The sequence below is a fragment of the Salvelinus fontinalis genome, chromosome 16 (genome assembly GCF_029448725.1).
Source record: "Salvelinus fontinalis isolate EN_2023a chromosome 16, ASM2944872v1, whole genome shotgun sequence".
Classification (NCBI taxonomy): Eukaryota; Metazoa; Chordata; class Actinopteri; order Salmoniformes; family Salmonidae; genus Salvelinus; species Salvelinus fontinalis.
Window position 1 is genome coordinate 51,979,544 of NC_074680.1, and position 26,459 is coordinate 52,006,002.

General features: G+C 45.0%; 1 protein-coding gene across 7 annotated transcripts in view; it reads left to right on the plus strand.

Annotated features, from left to right (window-relative positions):
* LOC129813328 (protein 4.1-like) overlaps positions 1-26,459 on the plus strand; it is a 114,558-nt gene that overhangs the window by 60,096 nt on the left and 28,003 nt on the right. For 6 of the 7 annotated variants that reach the window (XR_008753154.1, XM_055865688.1, XM_055865692.1 and 3 more), the window contains exons 9-15: positions 12,978-13,130; positions 14,071-14,168; positions 14,309-14,484; positions 15,661-15,869; positions 20,616-20,669; positions 21,678-21,716; positions 25,975-26,163. Coding sequence is in view for 6 of the 7 variants with exons in the window: in XM_055865688.1 (XP_055721663.1) it covers positions 12,978-13,130; positions 14,071-14,168; positions 14,309-14,484; positions 15,661-15,869; positions 20,616-20,669; positions 21,678-21,716; positions 25,975-26,163 (918 nt within the window). In the remaining variant the exon portion in view is untranslated. The remainder of the gene's footprint in view (positions 1-12,977; positions 13,131-14,070; positions 14,169-14,308; positions 14,485-15,660; positions 15,870-20,615; positions 20,670-21,677; positions 21,717-25,974; positions 26,164-26,459) is intronic. The other variant, XM_055865690.1, reaches the window with a different exon arrangement.

The following is a 26,459-nucleotide window of genomic DNA, read 5'->3' on the forward strand; positions in this document are numbered from 1 at the left end:
GCTAGTTGGTAGGAAACCTGTCTCTCCTCTCATTAAACCACCTGGCTAGTTGGTAGGAAACCTGTCTCTCCTCTCATTAAACCACCTGGCTAGTTGGTAGGAAACCTGTCTCTCCTCTCATTAAACCACCTGGCTAGTTGGTAGGAAACCTGTCTCTCCTCTCATTAAACCATCTGGCTAGTTGGTAGGAAACCTGTCTCTCCTCTCATTAAACCACCTGGCTAGTTGGTAGGAAACCTGTCTCTCCTCTCATTAAACCACCTGGCTAGTTGGTAGGAAACCTGTCTCTCCTCTCATTAAACCACCTGGCTAGTTGGTAGGAAACCTGTCTCTCCTCTCATTAAACCACCTGGCTAGTTGGTAGGAAACCTGTCTCTCCTCTCATTAAACCACCTGGCTAGTTGGTAGGAAACCTGTCTCTCCTCTCATTAAACCACCTGGCTAGTTGGTAGGAAACCTGTCTCTCCTCTCATTAAACCACCTGGCTAGTTGGTAGGAAACCTGTCTCTCCTCTCATTAAACCACCTGGCTAGTTGGTAGGAAACCTGTCTCTCCTCTCATTAAACCACCTGGCTAGTTGGTAGGAAACCTGTCTCTCCTCTCATTAAACCATCTGGCTAGTTGGTAGGAACCCTCTCTCTCCTCTCATTAAACCATCTGGCTAGTTGGTAGGAAACCTGTCTCTCCTCTCATTAAACCACCTGGCTAGTTGGTAGGAAACCTGTCTCTCCTCTCATTAAACCACCTGGCTAGTTGGTAGGAAACCTGTCTCTCCTCTCATTAAACCATCTGGCTAGTTGGTAGGAAACCTGTCTCTCCTCTCATTAAACCACCTGGCTAGTTGGTAGGAAACCTGTCTCTCCTCTCATTAAACCACCTGGCTAGTTGGTAGGAAACCTGTCTCTCCTCTCATTAAACCATCTGGCTAGTTGGTAGGAAACCTGTCTCTCCTCTCATTAAACCACCTGGCTAGTTGGTAGGAAACCTGTCTCTCCTCTCATTAAACCACCTGGCTAGTTGGTAGGAAACCTGTCTCTCCTCTCATTAAACCATCTGGCTAGTTGGTAGGAAACCTGTCTCTCCTCTCATTAAACCACCTGGCTAGTTGGTAGGAAACCTGTCTCTCCTCTCATTAAACCATCTGGCTAGTTGGTAGGAAACCTGTCTCTCCTCTCATTAAACCACCTGGCTAGTTGGTAGGAAACCTGTCTCTCCTCTCATTAAACCACCTGGCTAGTTGGTAGGAAACCTGTCTCTCCTCTCATTAAACCACCTGGCTAGTTGGTAGGAAACCTGTCTCTCCTCTCATTAAACCACCTGGCTAGTTGGTAGGAAACCTGTCTCTCCTCTCATTAAACCATCTGGCTAGTTGGTAGGAAACCTGTCTCTCCTCTCATTAAACCATCTGGCTAGTTGGTAGGAAACCTGTCTCTCCTCTCATTAAACCACCTGGCTAGTTGGTAGGAAACCTGTCTCTCCTCTCATTAAACCACCTGGCTAGTTGGTAGGAAACCTGTCTCTCCTCTCATTAAACCACCTGGCTAGTTGGTAGGAAACCTGTCTCTCCTCTCATTAAACCATCTGGCTAGTTGGTAGGAAACCTGTCTCTCCTCTCATTAAACCATCTGGCTAGTTGGTAGGAAACCTGTCTCTCCTCTCATTAAACCACCTGGCTAGTTGGTAGGAAACCTGTCTCTCCTCTCATTAAACCACCTGGCTAGTTGGTAGGAAACCTGTCTCTCCTCTCATTAAACCATCTGGCTAGTTGGTAGGAAACCTGTCTCTCCTCTCATTAAACCATCTGGCTAGTTGGTAGGAAACCTGTCTCTCCTCTCATTAAACCACCTGGCTAGTTGGTAGGAAACCTGTCTCTCCTCTCATTAAACCACCTGGCTAGTTGGTAGGAAACCTGTCTCTCCTCTCATTAAACCACCTGGCTAGTTGGTAGGAAACCTGTCTCTCCTCTCATTAAACCATCTGGCTAGTTGGTAGGAAACCTGTCTCTCCTCTCATTAAACCACCTGGCTAGTTGGTAGGAAACCTGTCTCTCCTCTCATTAAACCACCTGGCTAGTTGGTAGGAAACCTGTCTCTCCTCTCATTAAACCACCTGGCTAGTTGGTAGGAAACCTGTCTCTCCTCTCATTAAACCACCTGGCTAGTTGGTAGGAAACCTGTCTCTCCTCTCATTAAACCATCTGGCTAGTTGGTAGGAAACCTGTCTCTCCTCTCATTAAACCACCTGGCTAGTTGGTAGGAAACCTGTCTCTCCTCTCATTAAACCACCTGGCTAGTTGGTAGGAAACCTGTCTCTCCTCTCATTAAACCATCTGGCTAGTTGGTAGGAAACCTGTCTCTCCTCTCATTAAACCACCTGGCTAGTTGGTAGGAAACCTGTCTCTCCTCTCATTAAACCATCTGGCTAGTTGGTAGGAAACCTGTCTCTCCTCTCATTAAACCACCTGGCTAGTTGGTAGGAAACCTGTCTCTCCTCTCATTAAACCACCTGGCTAGTTGGTAGGAAACCTGTCTCTCCTCTCATTAAACCACCTGGCTAGTTGGTAGGAAACCTGTCTCTCCTCTCATTAAACCATCTGGCTAGTTGGTAGGAAACCTGTCTCTCCTCTCATTAAACCACCTGGCTAGTTGGTAGGAAACCTGTCTCTCCTCTCATTAAACCACCTGGCTAGTTGGTAGGAAACCTGTCTCTCCTCTCATTAAACCACCTGGCTAGTTGGTAGGAAACCTGTCTCTCCTCTCATTAAACCACCTGGCTAGTTGGTAGGAAACCTGTCTCTCCTCTCATTAAACCATCTGGCTAGTTGGTAGGAAACCTGTCTCTCCTCTCATTAAACCATCTGGCTAGTTGGTAGGAAACCTGTCTCTCCTCTCATTAAACCACCTGGCTAGTTGGTAGGAAACCTGTCTCTCCTCTCATTAAACCACCTGGCTAGTTGGTAGGAAACCTGTCTCTCCTCTCATTAAACCACCTGGCTAGTTGGTAGGAAACCTGTCTCTCCTCTCATTAAACCATCTGGCTAGTTGGTAGGAAACCTGTCTCTCCTCTCATTAAACCATCTGGCTAGTTGGTAGGAAACCTGTCTCTCCTCTCATTAAACCACCTGGCTAGTTGGTAGGAAACCTGTCTCTCCTCTCATTAAACCACCTGGCTAGTTGGTAGGAAACCTGTCTCTCCTCTCATTAAACCATCTGGCTAGTTGGTAGGAAACCTGTCTCTCCTCTCATTAAACCATCTGGCTAGTTGGTAGGAAACCTGTCTCTCCTCTCATTAAACCACCTGGCTAGTTGGTAGGAAACCTGTCTCTCCTCTCATTAAACCACCTGGCTAGTTGGTAGGAAACCTGTCTCTCCTCTCATTAAACCACCTGGCTAGTTGGTAGGAAACCTGTCTCTCCTCTCATTAAACCACCTGGCTAGTTGGTAGGAAACCTGTCTCTCCTCTCATTAAACCACCTGGCTAGTTGGTAGGAAACCTGTCTCTCCTCTCATTAAACCATCTGGCTAGTTGGTAGGAAACCTGTCTCTCCTCTCATTAAACCACCTGGCTAGTTGGTAGGAAACCTGTCTCTCCTCTCATTAAACCACCTGGCTAGTTGGTAGGAAACCTGTCTCTCCTCTCATTAAACCATCTGGCTAGTTGGTAGGAAACCTGTCTCTCCTCTCATTAAACCACCTGGCTAGTTGGTAGGAAACCTGTCTCTCCTCTCATTAAACCACCTGGCTAGTTGGTAGGAAACCTGTCTCTCCTCTCATTAAACCATCTGGCTAGTTGGTAGGAAACCTGTCTCTCCTCTCATTAAACCACCTGGCTAGTTGGTAGGAAACCTGTCTCTCCTCTCATTAAACCATCTGGCTAGTTGGTAGGAAACCTGTCTCTCCTCTCATTAAACCACCTGGCTAGTTGGTAGGAAACCTGTCTCTCCTCTCATTAAACCACCTGGCTAGTTGGTAGGAAACCTGTCTCTCCTCTCATTAAACCACCTGGCTAGTTGGTAGGAAACCTGTCTCTCCTCTCATTAAACCACCTGGCTAGTTGGTAGGAAACCTGTCTCTCCTCTCATTAAACCATCTGGCTAGTTGGTAGGAAACCTGTCTCTCCTCTCATTAAACCATCTGGCTAGTTGGTAGGAAATCTGTCTCTCCTCTCATTAAACCACCTGGCTAGTTGGTAGGAAACCTGTCTCTTCTCTCATTAAACTACCTGGCTAGTTGGTAGGAAACCTGTCTCTCCTCTCATTAAACCACCTGGCTAGTTGGTAGGAAACCTGTCTCTCCTCTCATTAAACCATCTGGCTAGTTGGTAGGAAACCTGTCTCTCCTCTCATTAAACCATCTGGCTAGTTGGTAGGAAACCTGTCTCTCCTCTCATTAAACCACCTGGCTAGTTGGTAGGAAACCTGTCTCTCCTCTCATTAAACCACCTGGCTAGTTGGTAGGAAACCTGTCTCTCCTCTCATTAAACCATCTGGCTAGTTGGTAGGAAACCTGTCTCTCCTCTCATTAAACCATCTGGCTAGTTGGTAGGAAACCTGTCTCTCCTCTCATTAAACCACCTGGCTAGTTGGTAGGAAACCTGTCTCTCCTCTCATTAAACCACCTGGCTAGTTGGTAGAAAACCTGTCTCTCCTCTCATTAAACCACCTGGCTAGTTGGTAGGAAACCTGTCTCTCCTCTCATTAAACCACCTGGCTAGTTGGTAGGAAACCTGTCTCTCCTCTCATTAAACCACCTGGCTAGTTGGTAGGAAACCTGTCTCTCCTCTCATTAAACCATCTGGCTAGTTGGTAGGAAACCTGTCTCTCCTCTCATTAAACCACCTGGCTAGTTGGTAGGAAACCTGTCTCTCCTCTCATTAAACCACCTGGCTAGTTGGTACAGTAGGAAACCTGTCTCTCCTCTCATTAAACCACCTGGCTAGTTGGTAGGAAACCTGTCTCTCCTCTCATTAAACCACCTGGCTAGTTGGTAGGAAACCTGTCTCTCCTCTCATTAAACCACCTGGCTAGTTGGTAGGAAACCTGTCTCTCCTCTCATTAAACCATCTGGCTAGTTGGTAGGAAACCTGTCTCTCCTCTCACTAAACCACCTGGCTAGTTGGTAGGAAACCTGTCTCTCCTCTCATTAAACCATCTGGCTAGTTGGTAGGAAACCTGTCTCTCCTCTCATTAAACCATCTGGCTAGTTGGTAGGAAACCTGTCTCTCCTCTCATTAAACCACCTGGCTAGTTGGTAGGAAACCTGTCTCTCCTCTCATTAAACCACCTGGCTAGTTGGTAGGAAACCTGTCTCTCCTCTCATTAAACCACCTGGCTAGTTGGTACAGTAGGAAACCTGTCTCTCGTCTCATTAAACCACCTGGCTAGTTGGTAGGAAACCTGTCTCTCCTCTCATTAAACCACCTGGCTAGTTGGTAGGAAACCTGTCTCTCCTCTCATTAAACCACCTGGCTAGTTGGTAGGAAACCTGTCTCTCCTCTCATTAAACCACCTGGCTAGTTGGTAGGAAACCTGTCTCTCCTCTCATTAAACCATCTGGCTAGTTGGTAGGAAACCTCTCTCTCCTCTCATTAAACCATCTGGCTAGTTGGTAGGAAACCTGTCTCTCCTCTCATTAAACCACCTGGCTAGTTGGTAGGAAACCTGTCTCTCCTCTCATTAAACCACCTGGCTAGTTGGTAGGAAACCTGTCTCTCCTCTCATTAAACCACCTGGCTAGTTGGTAGGAAACCTGTCTCTCCTCTCATTAAACCACCTGGCTAGTTGGTAGGAAACCTGTCTCTCCTCTCATTAAACCACCTGGCTAGTTGGTAGGAAACCTGTCTCTCCTCTCATTAAACCACCTGGCTAGTTGGTAGGAAACCTGTCTCTCCTCTCATTAAACCATCTGGCTAGTTGGTAGGAAACCTGTCTCTCCTCTCATTAAACCATCTGGCTAGTTGGTAGGAAACCTGTCTCTCCTCTCATTAAACCATCTGGCTAGTTGGTAGGAAACCTGTCTATCCTCTCATTAAACCACCTGGCTAGTTGGTAGGAAACCTGTCTCTCCTCTCATTAAACCATCTGGCTAGTTGGTACAGTAGGAAACCTGTCTCTCCTCTCATTAAACCACCTGGCTAGTTGGTAGGAAACCTGTCTCTCCTCTCATTAAACCACCTGGCTAGTTGGTACAGTAGGAAACCTGTCTCTCCTCTCATTAAACCACCTGGCTAGTTGGTAGGAAACCTGTCTCTCCTCTCATTAAACCATCTGGCTAGTTGGTAGGAAACCTGTCTCTCCTCTCATTAAACCGCCTGGCTAGTTGGTAGGAAACCTGTCTCTCCTCTCATTAAACCATCTGGCTAGTTGGTAGGAAACCTGTCTCTCCTCTCATTAAACCATCTGGCTAGTTGGTAGGAAACCTGTCTCTCCTCTCATTAAACCACCTGGCTAGTTGGTAGGAAACCTGTCTCTCCTCTCATTAAACCACCTGGCTAGTTGGTAGGAAACCTGTCTCTCCTCTCATTAAACCACCTGGCTAGTTGGTAGGAAACCTGTCTCTCCTCTCATTAAACCACCTGGCTAGTTGGTAGGAAACCTGTCTCTCCTCTCATTAAACCACCTGGCTAGTTGGTAGGAAACCTGTCTCTCCTCTCATTAAACCACCTGGCTAGTTGGTAGGAAACCTGTCTCTCCTCTCATTAAACCACCTGGCTAGTTGGTAGGAAACCTGTCTCTCCTCTCATTAAACCATCTGGCTAGTTGGTAGGAAACCTGTCTCTCCTCTCATTAAACCACCTGGCTAGTTGGTAGGAAACCTGTCTCTCCTCTCATTAAACCACCTGGCTAGTTGGTAGGAAACCTGTCTCTCCTCTCATTAAACCACCTGGCTAGTTGGTAGGAAACCTGTCTCTCCTCTCATTAAACCACCTGGCTAGTTGGTAGGAAACCTGTCTCTCCTCTCATTAAACCACCTGGCTAGTTGGTAGGAAACCTGTCTCTCCCCTCATTAAACCATCTGGCTAGTTGGTAGGAAACCTGTCTCTCCTCTCATTAAACCACCTGGCTAGTTGGTAGGAAACCTGTCTCTCCTCTCATTAAACCACCTGGCTAGTTGGTACAGTAGGAAACCTGTCTCTCCTCTCATTAAACCACCTGGCTAGTTGGTAGGAAACCTGTCTCTCCTCTCATTAAACCATCTGGCTAGTTGGTAGGAAACCTGTCTCTCCTCTCATTAAACCACCTGGCTAGTTGGTAGGAAACCTGTCTCTCCTCTCATTAAACCATCTGGCTAGTTGGTAGGAAACCTGTCTCTCCTCTCATTAAACCACCTGGCTAGTTGGTAGGAAACCTGTCTCTCCTCTCATTAAACCACCTGGCTAGTTGGTAGGAAACCTGTCTCTCCTCTCATTAAACCACCTGGCTAGTTGGTAGGAAACCTGTCTCTCCTCTCATTAAACCACCTGGCTAGTTGGTAGGAAACCTGTCTCTCCTCTCATTAAACCACCTGGCTAGTTGGTAGGAAACCTGTCTCTCCTCTCATTAAACCACCTGGCTAGTTGGTAGGAAACCTGTCTCTCCTCTCATTAAACCATCTGGCTAGTTGGTAGGAAACCTGTCTCTCCTCTCATTAAACCACCTGGCTAGTTGGTAGGAAACCTGTCTCTCCTCTCATTAAACCACCTGGCTAGTTGGTAGGAAACCTGTCTCTCCTCTCATTAAACCACCTGGCTAGTTGGTAGGAAACCTGTCTCTCCTCTCATTAAACCACCTGGCTAGTTGGTAGGAAACCTGTCTCTCCTCTCATTAAACCACCTGGCTAGTTGGTAGGAAACCTGTCTCTCCTCTCATTAAACCACCTGGCTAGTTGGTAGGAAACCTGTCTCTCCTCTCATTAAACCACCTGGCTAGTTGGTAGGAAACCTGTCTCTCCTCTCATTAAACCACCTGGCTAGTTGGTAGGAAACCTGTCTCTCCTCTCATTAAACCACCTGGCTAGTTGGTAGGAAACCTGTCTCTCCTCTCATTAAACCATCTGGCTAGTTGGTAGGAAACCTCTCTCTCCTCTCATTAAACCATCTGGCTAGTTGGTAGGAAACCTGTCTCTCCTCTCATTAAACCACCTGGCTAGTTGGTAGGAAACCTTGTCTCTCCTCTCATTAAACCACCTGGCTAGTTGGTAGGAAACCTGTCTCTCCTCTCATTAAACCATCTGGCTAGTTGGTAGGAAACCTGTCTCTCCTCTCATTAAACCACCTGGCTAGTTGGTAGGAAACCTGTCTCTCCTCTCATTAAACCACCTGGCTAGTTGGTAGGAAACCTGTCTCTCCTCTCATTAAACCATCTGGCTAGTTGGTAGGAAACCTGTCTCTCCTCTCATTAAACCACCTGGCTAGTTGGTAGGAAACCTGTCTCTCCTCTCATTAAACCACCTGGCTAGTTGGTAGGAAACCTGTCTCTCCTCTCATTAAACCATCTGGCTAGTTGGTAGGAAACCTGTCTCTCCTCTCATTAAACCACCTGGCTAGTTGGTAGGAAACCTGTCTCTCCCCTCATTAAACCATCTGGCTAGTTGGTAGGAAACCTGTCTCTCCTCTCATTAAACCACCTGGCTAGTTGGTAGGAAACCTGTCTCTCCTCTCATTAAACCACCTGGCTAGTTGGTACAGTAGGAAACCTGTCTCTCCTCTCATTAAACCACCTGGCTAGTTGGTAGGAAACCTGTCTCTCCTCTCATTAAACCACCTGGCTAGTTGGTAGGAAACCTGTCTCTCCTCTCATTAAACCATCTGGCTAGTTGGTAGGAAACCTGTCTCTCCTCTCATTAAACCATCTGGCTAGTTGGTAGGAAACCTGTCTCTCCTCTCATTAAACCACCTGGCTAGTTGGTAGGAAACCTGTCTCTCCTCTCATTAAACCACCTGGCTAGTTGGTAGGAAACCTGTCTCTCCTCTCATTAAACCATCTGGCTAGTTGGTAGGAAACCTGTCTCTCCTCTCATTAAACCACCTGGCTAGTTGGTAGGAAACCTGTCTCTCCTCTCATTAAACCACCTGGCTAGTTGGTAGGAAACCTGTCTCTCCTCTCATTAAACCATCTGGCTAGTTGGTAGGAAATCTGTCTCTCCTCTCATTAAACCACCTGGCTAGTTGGTAGGAAACCTGTCTCTCCTCTCATTAAACCACCTGGCTAGTTGGTAGGAAACCTGTCTCTCCTCTCATTAAACCATCTGGCTAGTTGGTAGGAAACCTGTCTCTCCTCTCATTAAACCATCTGGCTAGTTGGTAGGAAACCTGTCTCTCCTCTCATTAAACCATCTGGCTAGTTGGTAGGAAACCTGTCTCTCCTCTCATTAAACCACCTGGCTAGTTGGTAGGAAACCTGTCTCTCCTCTCATTAAACCATCTGGCTAGTTGGTAGGAAACCTGTCTCTCCTCTCATTAAACCATCTGGCTAGTTGGTAGGAAACCTGTCTCTCCTCTCATTAAACCACCTGGCTAGTTGGTAGGAAACCTTGTCTCTCCTCTCATTAAACCACCTGGCTAGTTGGTAGGAAACCTGTCTCTCCTCTCATTAAACCATCTGGCTAGTTGGTAGGAAACCTGTCTCTCCTCTCATTAAACCACCTGGCTAGTTGGTAGGAAACCTGTCTCTCCTCTCATTAAACCACCTGGCTAGTTGGTAGGAAACCTGTCTCTCCTCTCATTAAACCATCTGGCTAGTTGGTAGGAAACCTGTCTCTCCTCTCATTAAACCACCTGGCTAGTTGGTAGGAAACCTGTCTCTCCTCTCATTAAACCACCTGGCTAGTTGGTAGGAAACCTGTCTCTCCTCTCATTAAACCATCTGGCTAGTTGGTAGGAAACCTGTCTCTCCTCTCATTAAACCACCTGGCTAGTTGGTAGGAAACCTGTCTCTCCCCTCATTAAACCATCTGGCTAGTTGGTAGGAAACATGTCTCTCCTCTCATTAAACCACCTGGCTAGTTGGTAGGAAACCTGTCTCTCCTCTCATTAAACCACCTGGCTAGTTGGTACAGTAGGAAACCTGTCTCTCCTCTCATTAAACCACCTGGCTAGTTGGTAGGAAACCTGTCTCTCCCCTCATTAAACCATCTGGCTAGTTGGTAGGAAACCTGTCTCTCCTCTCATTAAACCACCTGGCTAGTTGGTAGGAAACCTGTCTCTCCTCTCATTAAACCACCTGGCTAGTTGGTACAGTAGGAAACCTGTCTCTCCTCTCATTAAACCACCTGGCTAGTTGGTAGGAAACCTGTCTCTCCTCTCATTAAACCACCTGGCTAGTTGGTAGGAAACCTGTCTCTCCTCTCATTAAACCATCTGGCTAGTTGGTAGGAAACCTGTCTCTCCTCTCATTAAACCATCTGGCTAGTTGGTAGGAAACCTGTCTCTCCTCTCATTAAACCACCTGGCTAGTTGGTAGGAAACCTGTCTCTCCTCTCATTAAACCACCTGGCTAGTTGGTAGGAAACCTGTCTCTCCTCTCATTAAACCATCTGGCTAGTTGGTAGGAAACCTGTCTCTCCTCTCATTAAACCACCTGGCTAGTTGGTAGGAAACCTGTCTCTCCTCTCATTAAACCACCTGGCTAGTTGGTAGGAAACCTGTCTCTCCTCTCATTAAACCATCTGGCTAGTTGGTAGGAAATCTGTCTCTCCTCTCATTAAACCACCTGGCTAGTTGGTAGGAAACCTGTCTCTCCTCTCATTAAACCACCTGGCTAGTTGGTAGGAAACCTGTCTCTCCTCTCATTAAACCATCTGGCTAGTTGGTAGGAAACCTGTCTCTCCTCTCATTAAACCATCTGGCTAGTTGGTAGGAAACCTGTCTCTCCTCTCATTAAACCATCTGGCTAGTTGGTAGGAAACCTGTCTCTCCTCTCATTAAACCACCTGGCTAGTTGGTAGGAAACCTGTCTCTCCTCTCATTAAACCATCTGGCTAGTTGGTAGGAAACCTGTCTCTCCTCTCATTAAACCATCTGGCTAGTTGGTAGGAAACCTGTCTCTCCTCTCATTAAACCACCTGGCTAGTTGGTAGGAAACCTTGTCTCTCCTCTCATTAAACCACCTGGCTAGTTGGTAGGAAACCTGTCTCTCCTCTCATTAAACCATCTGGCTAGTTGGTAGGAAACCTGTCTCTCCTCTCATTAAACCACCTGGCTAGTTGGTAGGAAACCTGTCTCTCCTCTCATTAAACCACCTGGCTAGTTGGTAGGAAACCTGTCTCTCCTCTCATTAAACCATCTGGCTAGTTGGTAGGAAACCTGTCTCTCCTCTCATTAAACCACCTGGCTAGTTGGTAGGAAACCTGTCTCTCCTCTCATTAAACCACCTGGCTAGTTGGTAGGAAACCTGTCTCTCCTCTCATTAAACCATCTGGCTAGTTGGTAGGAAACCTGTCTCTCCTCTCATTAAACCACCTGGCTAGTTGGTAGGAAACCTGTCTCTCCCCTCATTAAACCATCTGGCTAGTTGGTAGGAAACATGTCTCTCCTCTCATTAAACCACCTGGCTAGTTGGTAGGAAACCTGTCTCTCCTCTCATTAAACCACCTGGCTAGTTGGTACAGTAGGAAACCTGTCTCTCCTCTCATTAAACCACCTGGCTAGTTGGTAGGAAACCTGTCTCTCCTCTCATTAAACCACCTGGCTAGTTGGTAGGAAACCTGTCTCTCCTCTCATTAAACCATCTGGCTAGTTGGTAGGAAACCTGTCTCTCCTCTCATTAAACCATCTGGCTAGTTGGTAGGAAACCTGTCTCTCCTCTCATTAAACCACCTGGCTAGTTGGTAGGAAACCTGTCTCTCCTCTCATTAAACCACCTGGCTAGTTGGTAGGAAACCTGTCTCTCCTCTCATTAAACCATCTGGCTAGTTGGTAGGAAACCTGTCTCTCCTCTCATTAAACCACCTGGCTAGTTGGTAGGAAACCTGTCTCTCCTCTCATTAAACCACCTGGCTAGTTGGTAGGAAACCTGTCTCTCCTCTCATTAAACCATCTGGCTAGTTGGTAGGAAATCTGTCTCTCCTCTCATTAAACCACCTGGCTAGTTGGTAGGAAACCTGTCTCTCCTCTCATTAAACCATCTGGCTAGTTGGTAGGAAACCTGTCTCTCCTCTCATTAAACCATCTGGCTAGTTGGTAGGAAACCTGTCTCTCCTCTCATTAAACCACCTGGCTAGTTGGTAGGAAACCTGTCTCTCCTTTCATTAAACCATCTGGCTAGTTGGTAGGAAACCTGTCTCTCCTCTCATTAAACCACCTGGCTAGTTGGTAGGAAACCTGTCTCTCCTCTCATTAAACCATCTGGCTAGTTGGTAGGAAACCTGTCTCTCCTCTCATTAAACCACCTGGCTAGTTGGTAGGAAACCTGTCTCTCCTCTCATTAAACCACCTGGCTAGTTGGTAGGAAACCTGTCTCTCCTCTCATTAAACCACTCTGTAGAGTCTAAGAGAACAATCACTGTCTTCTGTATAATTAATATCTTCACCATTATCAAACGGGTTTTTCAATGTCTCTTTATTTTTACCCATCTACCAATAGGTGCCCTTCTTTGCGAGGTAGTGGATACAGGTTACAGAGATGAGGTAGCCGTTCAAAAATCATGTTAAACACTTTTATTGCACACACAGTGAGTCCATGCAACTCATTATGTGACTTGTTAAACACATTTTTACTCATCAACGTATTTAGGCTCGACATAACAAAGGGGTTTGAATATCTATTTTCTTCAGCTTTTTATTTGTAAATAACTTGTAAATGTTTCTAAAAAAACGTAATTCCTCTTTGACATTATGGGGTGTTGTGTGTGTGTAGGACAGTGACAAAAAAAAAAATCTCAATGTAATCCATTTGAAATTCATGGCTGTAAACAAGAAGAACATGTAGTATCAATCAAAGGCGTGTGAATACTTTCTGAATGCACTGTGATGTGTTGTATAATATACATCTTAATGTATAGGACTCTGAAGGCGTAGAGATCATGCTAGGAGTCTGCTCCAGTGGTCTCCTCATCTATAGAGACCGACTGAGAATCAACCGCTTCGCCTGGCCCACGGTGCTGAAGATCTCCTACAAGAGAGACAACTTCTACATCAAGATACGCCCCGGAGAGGTAAACACACCAACAACAACAACAGATCTGTCAGGGCTAGGAGTTTTCCTGACCATGTGAACTGACCGGGTAAAACTCTGGGACCAGTTTTACCACCTATTCATGAAGATGTTTTCTGTTTGTCTTAAGACTGGAATCACTTCTGATATGGTTACCACCTCTCTCTCTCTCTCTCTCTCCTTCTCTTTCTCTCTCTCTCTCTCTCTCTCTCTCGCTCTCTCTCTCTCTCTCTCTCTCTCTCTCTCGCTCTCTCTCGCTCTCTCTCGCTCTCTCTCGCTCTCTCCTTCTTTCTTACTCTCTCTCTCTCCTTTCTCTCTCTCCTTCTTTCTCTCTGTCTCTCTCTCTCTCTCTCCTTCTTTCTCACTCTCTCCTTTCATCTCTCACTCTCTCGCTCTCTCTCTCTCTCCTCTCTCTCTCCTCTCTCTCTCCTCTCTCTCTCTCCTCTCTCTCTCGCTCTCTCCTATCTCTCTCTCTTACTCTCCTTCACTCTCTCGCTCTCTCTCTCTCCGTCCATCTCGCTCTCTCTCGCTCTCTCTCGCTCTCTCTCGCTCTCTCCTTCTTTCTCACTCTCTCTCTCTCTCCTTCTTTCTCTCTCTCTCCTTCTTTCTCTCTCTCTCTCCTTCTTTCTCACTCTCTCCTTTCATCTCTCACTCTCTCGCTCTCTCTCTCTCTCTCTCTATCTCTCTCCTCTCTCTCTCTCCTCTCTCTCTCTCCTCTCTCTCTCTCCTCTCTCTCTCTCCTCTCTCTCTCGCTCTCTCTCTCTTACTCTCCTTCACTCTCTCGCTCTCTCCGTCCATCTTTCTCTCTCTCTCCTCTCTCTCGCTCTCTCCTTCTATCTCTCTCTTCTCTATCTCTCCTCTCTCTCTATCCCCTCTCTCTCTCTCCTCTCTCCTTCTTTCTCTCTCTCTCTCTCCGTCCATCTCTCTCTCCCCTCTTGCAGTATGAGCAGTTTGAGAGCATGATTGTCTTCAAGCTCCCTAACCACCGAGCAGCCAAGAGACTGTGGAAGACGTGTGTTGAGCAACACACATTCTTCAGGTAAGAGGTACGCTCAAGTGTTGTAGCCTGTCCATTAGAACACACACACACGCAGAAGCATTAAACGCACAAATCGTTAAGCGTCATTAATCATCAACATATGTTCTCAATGCCTTACTGTACTCTCCTCTCTCCTCCAGACTGGTGTCTCCAGAGGCCCCCCCTAAGAAGTTCCTAGGTCTCGGTTCTAAGTACCGCTACAGCGGTAGAACCCAGGCTCAGACCCGGAGAGTCTCCTCTCAGATCATCAGGGCCTCGCCCTTCTTCGAACGCTCCTCCTCCAAACGCTACCCCATGTCACGTAGTCTCGACGGAGGTAGGGACTCATTTATTGTGTTACCCTCCTAAATCACACCCTACCCCTTCCCAACGGAGGTAGGGACTCATCCAGTGTGTTACCCTCCTAAATCACACCCTACCCCTTCCCAACGGAGGTAGGGACTCATCCAGTGTGTTACCCTCCTAAATCACACCCTACCCCTTCCCAACAGAGGTAGGGACTCATCCAGTGTGTTACCCTCCTAAATCACACCCCACCCCTTCCCAACGGAGGTAGGGACTCATCCAGTGTGTTACCCTCCTAAATCACTCCCTACCCCTTCCCAATGAGGTAGAGACTCATCCATTGTGTTACCCTCCTAAATCACTCCATACCCCTTCCCAATGAGGTAGGGACTCATCTACTGTGTTACCCTCCTAAATCACTCCCTACCCCTTCCCAATGAGGTAGGGACTCATCCAGTGTGTTACCCTCCTAAATCACACCCTACCCCTTCCCAATGAGGTAGGGACTCATCCAGTGTGTTACCCTCCTAAATCACTCCCTACCCCTTCCCAATGAGGTAGGGACTCATCTACTGTGTTACCCTCCTAAATCACTCCCTACCCCTTCCCAATGAGGTAGGGACTCATCCAGTGTGTTACCCTCCTAAATCACTCCCTACCCCTTCCCAATGAGGTAGGGACTCATCTACTGTGTTACCCTCCTAAATCACTCCCTACCCCTTCCCAATGAGGTAGGGACTCATCCAGTGTGTTACCCTCCTAAATCACACCCTACCCCTTCCCAATGAGGTAGGGACTCATCCAGTGTGTTACCCTCCTAAATCACTCCCTACCCCTTCCCAATGAGGTAGGGACTCATCTACTGTGTTACCCTCCTAAATCACTCCCTACCCCTTCCCAATGAGGTAGGGACTCATCTACTGTGTTACCCTCCTAAATCACTCCCTACCCCTTCCCAATGAGGTAGGGACTCATCCAGTGTGTTACCCTCCTAAATCACTCCCTACCCCTGTCCAACGGAGACAGGAGCTATAAGAGTCTATAAGCAGTGTAGTGATGGATCTTCCTCTTTAAAGACCTGTAAACATCAGTCAGAGGGGGCGGGGTTAAGGGCTACTCAGGACCGGGTTTTTTAACACCCAGAATACCTCATCTCAATCTTCAAATCACACATCTTGAATGTAAATGTCACCGTCCCTCTTCCCAGTGCCCATAACAGAGAACCACCACACCCTGATGACGAGGGAAGCTACACCAGCCAAAGCTGTCGCCACGGGAGACCTGATCGCCACGGTAATAACCCCAAAGAAGAAGGCAAAGGAGGAGGAGAAGGCTGAGGGAGAGGCGGAGCAGACCAACGCCGACGAGACGTCGGATCACAACGTCGTCTCAACCCCGCTCAGACATGACAACAAGGTAGATCGTCTTCCTCTTCCTCATATTAGCCAACTCTTCCTCCCCTCCTCCCCCGTGACCTCCACTAAGGTCCGTCGGCGGCGGCGCAGGGAGAACGCGTCCCGTAAAACGCTGTGCGTCCGTCAGCCCGGCTAAATCCTCGGCGGGGTGCCGCCGGCGCCAGGCCAAAGCGGACCGCGCCGCCGCCCTCCTAGAGGAGCAGGTGTTACTCCTGTCGGCCCGGAAACGGCGTCTAGAACAGCTGAAGGCCCACGGGAGGCGGGGCGGCACTCTGTTCACCTTCTCCCTGCACCTCCCCGACCTCTCCTCTTACCTAGACGAGGATGGCTACCTCACCTTCCCCTGACATCACGGAGCTCACCTTCCTCCCTGAGAGCGTGAAACATTTCCGTCCATCCTCCGTCACCTTCTCTCATCCCCTGCTTCTTCTTCCTCTTCTTCTTTCTCCTGTCCGCGTCGTTCTCGGTGCCCTACGCCCTCACGCTGTCCTTCCCGCTGGCGCTTTGTCTGTGCTACCTGGAGCCCAAGGCCACTTCTTGGTACAACCATGACAGTTGTTCAGAGGAAGAGGAAGCGGTGTGTTCTACCTATAGTGGGCCTTAAACCACTACTACATCAGTAACTCTACTATAGTAGGCCTTAAACCACTACTACATCAGTAACTCTACTATAGTAGGCCTTAAACCACTACTACATCAGTAACTCTACTATAGTAGGCCTTAAACCACTACTACATCAGTAACTCTACTATAGTAGGCCTTAAACCACTACTACATCAGTAACTCTACTATAGTAGGCCTTAAACCACTACTACATCAGTAACTCTACTATAGTAGGCCTTAAACCACTACTACATCAGTAACTCTACTATAGTAGGCCTTAAACCACTACTACATCAGTAACTCTACTATAGTAGGCCTTAAACCACTACTACATCAGTAACTCTACTATAGTAGGCCTTAAACCACTACTACATCAGTAACTCTATTATAGTAGGCCTTAAACCACTACTACATCAGTAACTCTACTATAGTAGGCCTTAAACCACTACTACATCAGTAACTCTACTATAGTAGACCTTAAACCACTACTACATCAGTAAACTCTACTATAGTAGGCCTTAAACCACTACTACATCAGTAACTCTACTATAGTAGGCCTTAAACCACTACTACATCAGTAAACTCTACTATAGTAGGCCTTAAACCACTACTACATCAGTAACTCTACTATAGTAGGCCTTAAACCACTACTACATCAGTGACTCTACTATAGTAGGCCTTAAACCACTACTACATCAGTAACTCTACTATAGTAGGCCTTAAACCACTACTACATCAGTAACTCTACTATAGTAGGCCTTAAACCACTACTACATCAGTAACTCTACTATAGTAGACCTTAAACCACTACTACATTAGTAACTCTACTATAGTAGACCTTAAACCACTACTACATCAGTAACTCTACTATAGTAGGCCTTAAACCACTACTACATAAGTAACTCTACTATAGTAGGCCTTAAACCACTACTACATCAGTAACTCTACTATAGTAGGCCTTAAACCACTACTACATCAGTAACTCTACTATAGTAGGCCTTAAACCACTACTACATCAGTAACTCTACTATAGTAGGCCTTAAACCACTACTACATCAGTAACTCTACTATAGTAGGCCTTAAACCACTACTACATCAGTAACTCTACTATAGTAGGCCTTAAACCACTACTACATCAGTAACTCTACTATAGTAGGCCTTAAACCACTACTACATCAGTAACTCTACTATAGTAGACCTTAAACCACTACTACATCAGTGACTCTACTATAGTAGGCCTTAAACCACTACTACATCAGTAACTCTATTATAGTAGGCCTTAAACCACTACTACATTAGTAACTCTACTATAGTAGGCCTTAAACCACTACTACATCAGTAACTCTACTATAGTAGGGCCTTAAACCACTACTACATCAGTAACTCTACTATAGTAGGGCCTTAAACCACTACTACATCAGTAACTCTACTATAGTAGGCCTTAAACCACTACTACATCAGTAACTCTACTATAGTAGGCCTTAAACCACTACTACATCAGTAACTCTACTATAGTAGGCCTTAAACCACTACTACATCAGTAACTCTACTATAGTAGGCCTTAAACCACTACTACATCAGTAACTCTACTATAGTAGGCCTTAAACCACTACTACATCAGTAACTCTACTATAGTAGGCCTTAAACCACTACTACATCAGTAACTCTACTATAGTAGGCCTTAAACCACTACTACATCAGTAACTCTACTATAGTAGGGCCTTAAACCACTACTACATCAGTAACTCTACTATAGTAGGCCTTAAACCACTACTACATCAGTGACTCTACTATAGTAGGCCTTAAACCACTACTACATCAGTAACTCTACTATAGTAGGCCTTAAACCACTACTACATCAGTAAACTCTACTATAGTAGGCCTTAAACCACTACTACATCAGTAACTCTACTATAGTAGGCCTTAAACCACTACTACATCAGTAAACTCTACTATAGTAGGGCCTTAAACCACTATTACATCAGTAACTCTATTATAGTTGGGCCTTAAACCACTACTACATCAGTAACTCTACTATAGTAGGCCTTAAACCACTACTACATCAGTAACTCTACTATAGTAGGCCTTAAACCACTACTACATCAGTGACTCTACTATAGTAGGCCTTAAACCACTACAACATCAGTGACTCTACTATAGTAGGGCATTAAACCACGACTACATCAGTAACTCTACTATAGTAGGCCTTAAACCACTACTACATCAGTAACTCTACTATAGTAGGCCTTAAACCACTACTACATCAGTAACTCTACTATAGTAGGGCCTTAAACCACTACTACATCAGTAACTCTACTATAGTAGGGCCTTAAACCACTACTACATCAGTAAACTCTACTATAGTAGGCCTTAAACCACTACTACATCAGTAACTCTACTATAGTAGACCTTAAACCACTACTACATCAGTAACTCTACTATAGTAGGCCTTAAACCACTACTACATCAGTAACTCTACTATAGTAGGCCTTAAACCACTACTACATCAGTAACTCTACTATAGTAGGGCCTTAAACCACTACTACATCAGTAACTCTACTATAGTAGGCCTTAAACCACTACTACATCAGTGACTCTACTATAGTAGGCCTTAAACCACTACAACATCAGTGACTCTACTATAGTAGGGCATTAAACCACGACTACATCAGTAACTCTACTATAGTAGGCCTTAAACCACTACTACATCAGTAACTCTACTATAGTAGGCCTTAAACCACTACTACATCAGTAACTCTACTATAGTAGGGCCTTAAACCACTACTACATCAGTAACTCTACTATAGTAGGCCTTAAACCACTACTACATCAGTAACTTTACTATAGTAGGCCTTAAACCTCTACTACATCAGTAACTCTACTTATAGAAGGCCTTAAACCACTATTACATCAGTAACTCTACTATAGTAGGCCTTAAACCACTACTACATCAGTAACTCTACTCTAGTAGGCCTTAAACCACTACTACATCAGTAACTCTATTATAGTTGGGCCTTAAACCACTACTACATCAGTAACTCTACTATAGTAGGCCTTAAACCACTATTACATCAGTAACTCTACTATAGTAGGGCCTTAAACCACTACTACATCAGTAACTCTATTATAGTTGGGCCTTAAACCACTACTACATCAGTAACTCTACTATAGTAGGCCTTAAACCACTACTACATCAGTAACTCTACTATAGTAGACCTTAAACCACTACTACATCAGTAACTCTACTATAGTAGGCCTTAAACCACTACTACATCAGTAACTCTACTATAGTAGGGCCTTAAACCACTACTACATCAGTAACTCTACTATAGTAGGCCTTAAACCACTACTACATAAGTAACTCTACTATAGTAGGCCTTAAACCACTACTACATCAGTAACTCTACTATAGTAGGCCTTAAACCACTACTACATCAGTAACTCTACTATAGTAGGCCTTAAACCACTACTACATTAGTAACTCTACTATAGTAGACCTTAAACCACTACTACATTAGTAACTCTACTATAGTAGGCCTTAAACCACTACTACATCAGTAACTCTACTATAGTAGGCCTTAAACCACTATTACATCAGTAACTCTACTATAGTAGGCCTTAAACCACTACTACATTAGTAACTCTACTATAGTAGGCCTTAAACCACTACTACATCACTGTTCAACGTTAACGGTTTATATTTCTTCTGTCTGTTCAACGTTAACGGTTTATATTTCTTCTGTCTGTTCAACGTTAACGGTTTATATTTCTTCTCTCTGTTCAACGTTAACGGTTTATATTTCTTCTGTCTGTTCAACGTTAACGGTTTACACTTCCTCTGTCTGTTCAACGTTAACGGTTTACACTTCCTCTGTCTGTTCAACGTTAACGGTTTACACTTCCTCTGTCTGTTTACAAATTATTCTTGCTTATCTCTTCATTTTTTGCCTAGGTTTGTCTTTGTAGCTTTTTGTAATGCTTATATAGCGACCTCTATGTATTTCCCAATGCATCCAACCGCTCTCTCCGTTCATGATTGTGATTTGTCACTGTTAAGGAGTAATATTCAACGTTAACGTGTCCAAAGTTTGAACTGGTTCTGTCTCTCTCCCTGCTTGCTGATCGGGAACGGTTTAAATAACAGACGGACAGCGAGCAAACTGACTTTGACTTGGACGGGGAAACCACGGCCTCTGAGGTTAGTAGGTATATCCAGGAGAAGATCCCAGTCTGGAGTCTAGAAGCATGAAATATTTCAGTCAACGGGGTCGTTGAGGAAGTGATGAGCCGATACTGAAGCTGCTAGTTTCTTTTATTTACGATTATTTACGATTCTCTGGGGATGCGTGCTTTTCAGTATAGTGGATTAGTCTACTTTCTGCAAAGCAGCAGATATATATTGGGTTTAAGTCTGCATGTTGTTAATATATTTATGTGAAGGACTTTAACTCAGAATAGTATCTCAGGTTTCCTGATTCTGTTCCTGTCTCTTTCCTTCCTTCCCTCTACTGTGTCCTTACCTCCCTCCTTCCCCTCACCTCCCTACCCTCACCTCCCTCCCTACCTCTCTACTGTGTCCTTACCTCCTTCCCCTCACCTCCCTACCCTCACCTCCCTCCCTACCTCTCTACTGTGTCCTTACCTACTTCCCTACCTCTCTACTGTGTCCTTACCTCCTTCCCCTCACCTCCCTACCCTCACCTCCCTCCCTACCTCTCTACTGTGTCCTTACCTCCTTCCCTACCTCTCTACTGTGTCCTTACCTCCTTCCCTACCTCTCTACTGTGTCCTTACCTCCCTCCTTCCCCTCACCTCCCTACCCTCACCTCCCTCCCTACCTCTCTACTGTGTCCTTACCTCCCTCCTTCCCCTCACCTCCCTACCCTCACCTCCCTCCCTACCTCTCTACTGTGTTCTTACCTCCTTCCCTACCTCTCTACTGTGTCCTTACCTCCCTCCCTACCTCTCTACTGTGTCCTTACCTCCTTCCCTACCTCTCTACTGTGTCCTTACCTCCTTCCCTACCTCTCTACTGTGTCCTAACCTCCTTCCCTACCTCTCTACTGTGTCCTCACCTCCCTCCCTCTCTCTACTCTGTCCTCATCTCCCTCCCTCACGGCCGTCCCTCCCTACTTTTCTCTACTGAGTCCTCCCTCCCTCACGGCCCTTCCTCCCTCTCTCTGTCGTTCTTTCCTTCTGCTGTCAGTCGGAGCCAGAGGATGATTACTCTGAAAAGAAGACACAGGTACTCTGTGTTTTATCGTCATGACCACCAGCTCAGTACTGCTGGGCAGAGCCAATAGATAGAGCCACGACAGCTCTCTGCTTCGTATAATGGACTATGAGCTCCTACGTCTTGTCCTGTCTAATCGAGCATGGCCTGCTGCTGCCACATATACATACTGTCACAACTGCTCAGAGTTTCAGTTAAACGACCGTTCAGTTTGATCTGCATACATCTACATGTTTGTGCTTGGCCACATCAAATCAAAATGTTATGAGTCACATTCGCGCCGAATACCACAGGTGTAGAATTTACAGTGAAATGCTTAGTTACGAGATCTTAACCAACAATGCAATTTAAAAAATATATATATGGATAAGAATAAGAAATATAAAGTAACAAGTAATTAAAGAGCAGCAGTGAAATAACAATAGCGAGACTATATACAGGTGGTACCGGCACAGAGTCAATGTGGAGGCTATATACAGGTTGTTACGGTACCGAGTCAATGTGGAGGCTATATACAGGGGGTACTGGTATAGAGTCAATGTGGAGGCTATATACAGGGTATTACGGTACAGAGTCAATGTGGAGGCTATATACAGGGTATTACGGTACAGAGTCAATGTGGAGGCTATATACAGGGGATACCGATACAGAGTCAATGTGCAGGGGCACCGGTTAGTCGAGGTAATTGAGGTAATATGTACATGTAGGTAGAGGTATTAAAGTGAGTATGCATAGATGATAACAACAGAGAGTAGCAGCGGTGTAAAAGGGGGGGGGGGAATACAAATAGTCTGGGTAGCCATTTAATTAGCTGTTCAGGAGTCTTATGGCTTGGGGGTAGAAGCTGTTTAGAAGCCTCTTGGACCTAGACTTGGCGCTCCGGTACCGCTTCCCGTGCTGTAGCAGAGAGAACAGTCTATGACTAGGGTGGCTGGAGACAATTTTTAGGGCCTTCCTCTGACACCGCCTGGTGTAGAGGTCCCGGATGGCAGGAAGCTCGGCCCCAGTGCCTTGCGGTCGGAGGCCGAGCAGTTGTCTATACCAGGCAGTGGCGCAACCAATCAGGATGCTTGGCCGCATCACGCATTATTCAATATGACGCTATCACATTTAATTTTCTGTTGGTGTAGTTTGGTTGAGGAATCAGGTTGCGTGTTGGCTGATATGTTGTGGTCACTAGGACGAGGTGATTCTGACCATTATTTTATCCACAGCCTTAAGAGGACATAACTCCCTACCCTCTATCTACTAAGTATTGGCCTGTTATAAAGCACGAGACACAAAATAATGTTGCTTATGGATCCCTGTCCCCTGTTGTTTTCCCAGTATAGTATCATGAGGCGAATTAAAGGAGAGAACCTTTTTTTTTATCAAGCATAGTAATCTCATGTTCGAGGTCCGTGACAAACAAAACACATGATGTATTTAGCATGACGTTCTGCTGCTGTGAAGAACAAAACAACACAACAAAATAATGTTCAATACATGAACTACTAGTTAGACTAGTTAGACTAGGTACTACTAGGTACTACTAGTTAGACTAGGTACTACTAGGTACTACTAGTTAGACTAGGTACTACTAGTTAGACTAGTTAGACTAGGTACTACTAGGTACTACTAGTTAGACTAGGTACTACTAGGTACTACTAGTTAGACTAGGTACTACTAGTTAGACTGTGTACTACTAGTTAGACTAGGAACTACTAGTTATACTAGTTAGACCAGGTACTACTAGGTACTACTAGTTAGACCAGGTACTACTAGTTATACTAGTTAGACTAGGTACTACTAGGTACTACTAGTTAGACTAGGTACTACTAGTTAGACTAGTTAGACTAGGTACTACTAGGTACTACTAGTTAGACTAGGTACTACTAGGTACTACTAGTTAGACTAGGTACTACTAGTTAGACTGTGTACTACTAGTTAGACTAGGAACTACTAGTTATACTAGTTAGACCAGGTACTACTAGTTAGACTAGGTACTACTACGTACTACTAGTTAGACTAGGTACTACTAGTTAGACTAGGAACTACTAGGTACTACTAGTTAGACAAGGTACTACTAGTTAGACTAGGAACTACTAGTTAGACTAGGAACTACTAGTTAGACTAGGTACTACTAGTTAGACTGTGTACTACTAGTTAAACTAGGAACTACTAGTTATACTAGTTAGACCAGGTACTACTAGTTAGACTAGGAACTACTAGTTAGACTAGGTACTACTAGTTAGACTAGGTACTACTAGTTAGACTAGTTAGAATATGTACTACTAGTTAGACTATGTACTACTAGGTACTACTAGTTAGACTAGGTACTACTAGTTCGACTATGTACTACTAGTTAGACTAGGTACTACTAGATACTACTAGTTAGACTAGGTACTACTAGTTAGACTAGGTACTACTAGTTAGACTAGTTAGACCAGGTACTACTAGTTAGACTAGGTACTACTAGTTCGACTAGGAACTAATAGGTACTACTAGTTAGACGAGGCACTACTAGTTAGACTAGGTACTACTAGTTAGACTATGTACTACTAGTTAGACTAGGAACTACTAGTTATACTAGTTAGACTAGGTACTACTAGTTAGACTAGGAACTACTACTAGTTAGACTAGGTACTACTAGTTAGACTAGGTACAACTAGTTAGACTAGTTAGAATATGTACTACTAGTTAGACTAGGTACTACTAGTTAGAATATGTACTACTAGTTAGACTAGGAACTACTAGATATACTAGTTAGACTAGGTACTACCAGTTAGACGAGGTACTACTAGTTAGACTAGGAACTACTAGTTAGACTAGGTACTACTAGTTAGACTGTGTACTACTAGTTAGACTAGGAACTACTAGTTATACTAGTTAGACTAGGTACCACTAGTTAGACGATGTACTACTAGTTAGACTAGGAACTACTAGTTATACTAGTTAGACTAGGTACTACTAGTTAGACTAGGAACTACTACTAGTTAGACTAGGTGCTACTAGTTAGACTAGGTACTACTAGTTAGACTAGTTAGAATATGTACTACTAGTTAGACTAGGTACTACTAGGTACTACTAGTTAGACTATGCAATACTAGTTAGACCAGGTACTACTAGGTACTACTAGTTAGACTAGGTACTACTAGTTAGACTAGGTACTACTAGTTAGACTAGGAACTACTAGTTAGCCTAGTTAGACTAGGTACTACTAGTTAGATTATATACTACTAGTTAGACTATGTACTACTAGTTAGACTAGGAACTACTAGTTATACTAGTTAGACTAGGTACTACTAGTTAGACTAGGAACTACTACTAGTTAGACTAGGTACTACTAGTTAGACTAGGTACAACTAGTTAGACTAGTTAGAATATGTACTACTAGTTAGACTAGGTACTACTAGTTAGAATATGTACTACTAGTTAGACTAGGAACTACTAGTTAGACGAGGTACTACTAGTTAGACTAGGAACTACTAGTTAGACTAGGTACTACTAGTTAGACTAGGTACTACTAGTTAGACTGTGTACTACTAGTTAGACTAGGAACTACTAGTTATACTAGTTAGACTAGGTACTACTAGTTAGACAATGTACTACTAGTTAGACTAGGAACTACTAGTTATACTAGTTAGACTAGGTACTACTAGTTAGACTAGGAACTACTACTAGTTAGACTAGGTGCTACTAGTTAGACTAGGTACTACTAGTTAGACTAGTTAGAATATGTACTACTAGTTAGACTAGGTACTACTAGGTACTACTAGTTAGACTATGCAATACTAGTTAGACTAGGTACTACTAGTTAGACTAGGTGCTACTAGTTAGACTAGTTACTACTAGTTAGACTAGTTAGACTAGGTACTACTAGTTAGACTAGTTAGACTATGTACTACTAGTTAGACTAGGTACTACTAGTTAGACTAGTTAGACTAGGTACTACTAGTTAGACTAGGTACTACTAGTTAGACTAGTTAGACTAGGTACTACTAGTTAGACTAGTTAGACTATGTACTACTAGTTAGATTAGTTAGGCTATGTACAACTAGTTAGGCTAGTTACTACTAGTTAGACTAGTTAGACTAGGTATGTCTTCACCACATCTTAGACAACCAAATCCTCAATAGAAAACACCACTCAAAGCGAGTCTCCCGACCCGTGTTACCGCCCGCCTAGTCAGTAGTCACCTTCCCTACTCCCTGTCTGCTTGCATCCTACTTGGTTATTGGTCGACCAGCACCTCACGTCCTTGTATCCTGCTCTCTGGTTGGTGGTTCAGGACACAGAAGAGGAGAAGGTGAAGCACCAGAGAGACATCAACGAACTGAAAAGCTCCTTCCTAGCGATACCAGGTGGTGCTGACGCCCTGGGACTGACGAGACTGTCCTCGTCTTCTCCGACACGCTCGCACAGCGGGGGAGTGGAGGAGGCACCTATGATAGAACCACTACACACCCTACAGGACCCAGTAAGATCCAGGTTCTAAGGGGGGGGGGGGTATTAGAATAGCTAACCGCGTGGGTACACTGGCTGGTCGGGACCGAGTCAGACTGAAGTCTGGTCTTAGGTAGGGCAAGAGACTTTTCTTATCCCACGGGCACTACAGAAGAGCACCCGTTTGACAGTGCCAGGACACACCCCAGCAGACGTAAGAGATGAGCTAGGGTGGGACTTAGGTAACTGCATGGGTACCTTGGCTGTGACAGGAGTATGATCTTAGGTAGGAGAGGACTGTTGTCGCTCCCACCAAGGAGTGAAACCACT